Here is a 5,550-nt window from a genome sequence, read left to right on the forward strand (position 1 = left end):
TCCGGGTCCCTGGGCAGGCTGCTGCTCCCCTGCCAGCCCCCACCCCCGCCCCTTGGCCCTCTGCCCCTGTGCTTACAGCAGGCCATCGGAGATAGAGCCCCCAACTCCGTAGTGCCAGCCCAGGGCCACCTCCCCCTCACGCATCCCAAGCTGAGTGACCCCCCACTCCCTGTCCACTTCCACACACATAGAGAGATGGGGACACTGAGGCCCAGAGAGGGGAAGGGACGTCAAGAGATGCTGAGCAGGGCTGGGCAGCAGCCTCCTGGCTCCTGCCAGACTCTGCCCCAGCCTGGCTGAATTCTGGGTGGGAGAGGAAACTGGACCATCAATTCTGGGTGGGAGAGGAAACTGGACCATCACCCCCCCAACCCCACCCCAGCTTGTTTATCACCTGAGTCTTTGGGGAGAGAAAAACCCAAGGAGGGCAGAGGACTTACACATCAGCCTTGACGAAGCCTTTGCCTTCAGTGTCGAACACCTTGAAGGCATGGAGAATGGTCTCCTCTGGGTCCGTGCCTAGAAGCAGCACACACAGGGCAGCGAGAGTGGCAGGGTGCAGAGGGCCCCACAGAGACAGGCGTCAGGCTGGGCAGGGGTGGGGGGGCAGGTCCCATGGTCCCCTGCAGAGGGGTCCCCACAGGCAGCTGTGAGGAGCTTCCTCTTCAACGTTCACTCCACAGCGAGGGCCAAGGCCACGTGAGCACCAGCAAGGAGGGCTCAGAGACAAGCAACGGTGTTAATAGACAAGGGCGCTGCGTGCACGCGGTTGTGAACAACCTGCACGAGCGTACATGGAGACCCTGCCTATGCATGTACCATGTCCTTAACCTTCCTGGCAATTGTCCCTATCTACAGATGAAGAAACTGAGGCTCGGAGAGGTTAAGTGACTTGTCCAAGGTCTTGCAGCTGATGCTGCCACATGATCAGTGAGGTCGGGAGGGGCATCAGCTCTGGGGCTCGCTGGTTTCCCAAGCTGTGCCCAAAACGCTGTGAGTCGAGGAAAAAGAGTTCTACACTGGGGGTGGGGGGACCAAAGGCTGGGCTCAGACAGTGGCATTGGTGGGGTCTGCAAGACTGTCCCCATCAGAGGCAGGGCAGTCGGGCCAACAGGCAAAGGGAGGTTGGCGGCAGAGCAGTTCTGGTTTTATCACTTTCATAGTTTGGGGGAAGATGTCATTAGAAGACATGATTCTAATACCCATGATGGGATTGAATACTGAGCCTCTTTGTTGTACTGATGGGGAAACTGAGGCCCGGAGAGAGGAAGCATCTGGCCCAGGGTGACTGAGCCTGGCACGTGCTGGCCCTGCAGGCCTGGAGCTCCTGGAAGACAGAGATGTAGGTATGCTGTTGGCAGGGTGGCAGGGAGCCGGTGTTCCCGGCCCAGAGGCTCAGCCCAGGATCCGGCTGGGGCTGGGTCCAGGCCCTCACAGTCTGGCCGAGCAAGTGGGGATTGGGGGCAGCTCCAGGCCATTGAGGGCTGAGCAGCCAAAGGATCGTGATGGGAGCTGGTGTGGAGTGTCCACCTCTGAGGCCACAGCCTCCCAGGTTTCAATGATTAGCTGAAAATTATTCCTGATGTCTTTGAAGAAGCCTCGGTGCTGGGGCAGGTTTGTGACCGGCTCCAGCCCACCCTCCTGAAGACAATGCACATGGACTTGGTTAGCTCAGGCCGAGCTGCAGGACACTCACCACGGCCCCACTGTTCCCTGTCACGGGTGTCTGGGAGGCTGGGCGGGCCATCCTCCCCTCCCTCCCTCCTCCCCAGAGAGCGCCTCTGCTCTGGGGACTGCAAACCTCGTAAAATGGGCAGCAGAGTGGCTGCTCCCCCCATCGTTGTTGGGGACCTCATGACAAAGTCTCCTCGTCCCAATTAGCAGGATGAGGCGGTGTCTGCCCCAACTCCCTGCCCTCCCGGCTCCTGTCCCCTACCGCTGGCCTCTCTTGTAGGCTGGGACAAGTCTGCATGACAGGCTCAGCTGGAGCCCCTGTCCCGGCGCCCTGCAAAAATGAGAAAAAGCTGCTGCCCTGCAGCCTGCAGCAGGCCCTGGGTCACAGTTCCAGCTCAGCCACAGACTGACACAAACTGGAGGCCTCAACCTCCTGCACTTCTAAACAGTTCCGGGAGGTGGCATGGTCCTGGGAATCACCCCTAACAGATGCCTGGAGGTGGTCCAAAGCCTGCCCCAGATGAGGGTGCCTGCCCTCTCCCGTCCTCAGTTTCCTCATCTCTAACACCCAGGTCCGTCATCAACCTCCTTCTAGGTGTAGTCAGCCAGGACATTGTGCGAGGAGGCTACTGGCCTCTCCCGTGGGTCACGGCCCATGAGAGAATTGATAACCCACCCAGGAAAATCTGTGATATTCAATAGGACTGCTCTATAGTGGTTGAATGGTGGCCCCCCAAAAGATACCCCCACGAGAGCCTGTGGATGTCCCTTATTCAGATAAAGGGACTTGCAGATGGGAGCTGAAGATTTTGAGAATGAGAAGATCATCCTGGATTATCCAGCTAGGCCCTAAATCCAATGACAAGTGTCCTTATAAGAGGGAGGCAGAGGGAGATTAGACAGGAGAGGGGGGGCCTTGTGACCTCGGGTACAGAGGCGCGAAGCGGCCCCTGGAAGCGGAAGATGCAAATTGCGGGTTGTCCCCGGGAGCTTCAGGCAGCTCAGCCCAGCCTGGACTTCAGACGCCCAGACTCCAGAGCCATGAGAATTCATTTCTGCTGTTTGAGCCACCAAGTTTGTGGTGATTTGTTACAGCAGCCTCGGGAAACTAATATACCTCCATTTTACAGATGCAAAACTGAGAACAGGATGCAGATGAGCCTGTTCAAGGCCACCTTGGGGGTCTCCAGGAGGCCAGGTCTTGACCCCAGACCTAGCTGAGGGAGGGAGGCCAAGGCAGGACACCAGGCAGGGGTGGCCTGAGGGCGGGTGACAACACCTACCTTCCAGACTGGCTCTTTCTTCTGACCATGGAGACCTCAAGTTCAGGGGACATCATTAAAGGGGCCAGGAGAGAAAGGGGACAGAGATGGCCCCCACCCCTGCCCCAGGCCTGATGCAGGTCTCAGGAGAGTACAATGGTTAGAGCCAGGGGTCGGGGTTGCAGCTGCATCCTGGCACTTGTTTGCAGGGGTACGTGGGGCAGATGTCACAACCTAAGCCTGAGACACCTCATTCATGAGTGAGAATCCCTGGGGGCTGCGGTGGCTACAGAATAAGACCAGTGAAGTAATCTGTCCAGCTCCGGGCTTGGCCAAAGTAGCTTTTGGAGCCACCCAGCCCCCTTTTCCCATCTCCCCCATCAGCAAGGGACAGTGAAGCAGAACAGACCAAATGAGCCCACAGGAAGGGAGGTGGGTGGGACTAGGGGAGCAAGGTGGAGGGCACCGGCCTGACGTGGGCAAAGGGCTCCCAAGGCAGGTTTTTACAGTTAACCCCATCTGCAGTGCAGAGGTAGAAACTGAGGCAGGCCCTGGAAGGTGTGTGCACCCAGGGTTGGTGTCGGGGGGCCACACCATGCTCCCAGCTGTGGTGTGTATGTCAGGGCGGGGGTGGGGGATAGGTCCGCACAAAGGACCCCGCCAGCCCACACCCACCCCTACCCTGTCCCCAGAGCCCCTTGGAGCCCGACTCACCCTTCAGCTTCTCCCCAAACATGGTCAGGAAGACGGTGAAGTTGATGGGCCCGGGAGCCTCCTTCACCATGGCCTCCAGCTCCTCGTTCTTGACGTTGATGCGGCCTGGGGGAGGAGACCCAGGAGCTTAATGGGGCCAGAGGAGATCCCATCTGCAGCAGCCCCAGAGAGCAGCACTCGGGACCACCGAGGGTCCTGCAGAATCTCCCAGCTCCACTGTCCCCCCCGCCCCCCACTCAGCCCCAGGGCCCTGCCCACCTGTTCGGAGACCCTGTGGGGGAGCATTCAGCCCACGGTCAGCACCGGGCTGCCCCAGCCTCACCCCTGCCCCTGTCTCTACCTCAGCCTCCCCGGAAAGGAGAGCAACTCGGTCCTTATCCCCATATTACAGATGAGGAAACTGGGGCGCAGAGAAGCTGCAGCTGAAGTGCACAGGGGCTGACGGCCTGGGCCTCGGGGCTCATGTGCCCTAGGAGGGGGGCAGCGGGCTGCCAGGAGGTGGGGACTCTGGGAGTCCCCGTGGTCCCAGCAGACACTCAGATTCTCAGGCACTCAAGGCTCAGGCCAGAGATGACTTTGTTATGCCCCCCTCCCCCACCTCAACCCCCCCATGGTGCTTTAAGGCCTTTCACTGGTCTCTTAGAGGGTGCAAAAGCCTCCCTGGAAGTGGAAACTTCCCTGCCCCCAGCTTCTCCCCCTGCTCTTTCTGCCCCTCACCACACCCAGCCCGCCTACGCCCGGCCTTTACACGGGCACCCTGCCCTTGAAATTCCCTCCTCTTCCACGGCCATGTCCTCCTCCAACACCAGGAACCTTCCCTGACCTTCCAGGCAGCAGCTGACCCACCTCTGCACCCCCCAAGCACCCAAGCCCCTCATGCCGCCAGCTGCCCTCTCTTTCAGGGTGGCCTGGACTCGGCTCCTCCCCAAGCCTCAAACTGCCCTGGCTGCTGGGTCACCCACCCAGAGCAGCAAAGGTGTCCCTCAGGTCCTCCTTGTCGATGAAGCCATCCCGGTTCTGGTCCATGATGGTGAAGGCCTAGCAGAGACACAGGCACTGAGCAGCTGCCCTCCCGCCCATGCCCAGCCACACCCCCCGGGCGCCCTCCCCCAAGGGCCACCCTCCTGCCAACTGCTGCTGGAGGAACCTCAGCGCAGCCCCTCTGGCCACCCAGCTCCCCAGCTTAGCAGGAACAGCAGCGTGGGAGTTGTGGTCAGTCCTCTCCGAGCTCCTGTATTCACGCTGCAGGGCTCCAGACCCACTCCATCATTTCAGGGTCTCAGCAGCCCCAGTTTCCAGAGAGGAAAACTGAGGCCCAGAGAGAGAATGGCCTTACTCCAGGTTCTGAGGCATGCCATGGTGGCCTCAAAGAATAATGACAACATCACCAGCCCCAGGCGACTGAGCACTGACCCTGTGTCAGGCCCCTAATTGATTTTCGTGAGCTCTGTTAACCTTCCTAGTGGCCCCATGGGCAGCTGACCAACCTCTTTAAACTCCTGGATCTGGGACTGATCAAACATGGAGAAGACGTTGGAGCTGGCTGCGCCTTCTGCTCTTTTCCGGGCTCTTCTTGGTGCCTGCGAGATACCAGATGAGGCCTCGCAGTGGTCCCTTCCTCATGAGGTCACCTCAGGACGTTTCCCCAGCCCACAGCAAGAAGCCTGCAGAGCGCCCACCCCGTGGGTCCAGGCCCCACTCCCAGGCTCCAGAAGGTGGGTGGTCAGCACCTGCACAGGGGCAGAAAGGGGCGCCTTCTGTATCTTCAGCTCCTGTGTGCGGTTCTCTGTCGCCCTGCCACCCTCCACTACAGCTAGAATCTAACCTTGTCATCCAGCTGCTGAAATTTTCCCTAAAATTCTCAAAATAACGTCTGGGCTCTTAGCCTCGCAAGGTGTGT

At 59.6% G+C, this 5,550-nt stretch overlaps 1 protein-coding gene across 1 annotated transcript; it reads right to left on the minus strand.

Moving 5' to 3' along the window:
* Positions 1–440: 440 nt before the first annotated feature.
* Positions 441–5,234, minus strand: LOC103583521 (myosin regulatory light chain 10; the record flags this gene model as incomplete). Its single annotated transcript, XM_008564816.1, has 4 exons — positions 5,138–5,234; positions 4,613–4,688; positions 3,651–3,755; positions 441–519 (listed from the first exon to the last, which is right to left on the minus strand). Coding segments are annotated over exons 1-4 (296 nt in total), but the record flags the coding sequence as incomplete, so codon positions are not given.
* Between the last annotated feature and the right edge of the window lie 316 nt (positions 5,235–5,550).

Source organism: Galeopterus variegatus, unplaced genomic scaffold (genome assembly GCF_000696425.1).
Source record: "Galeopterus variegatus unplaced genomic scaffold, G_variegatus-3.0.2 Scaffold23827, whole genome shotgun sequence".
NCBI classification, from domain to species: domain Eukaryota; kingdom Metazoa; phylum Chordata; class Mammalia; order Dermoptera; family Cynocephalidae; genus Galeopterus; species Galeopterus variegatus.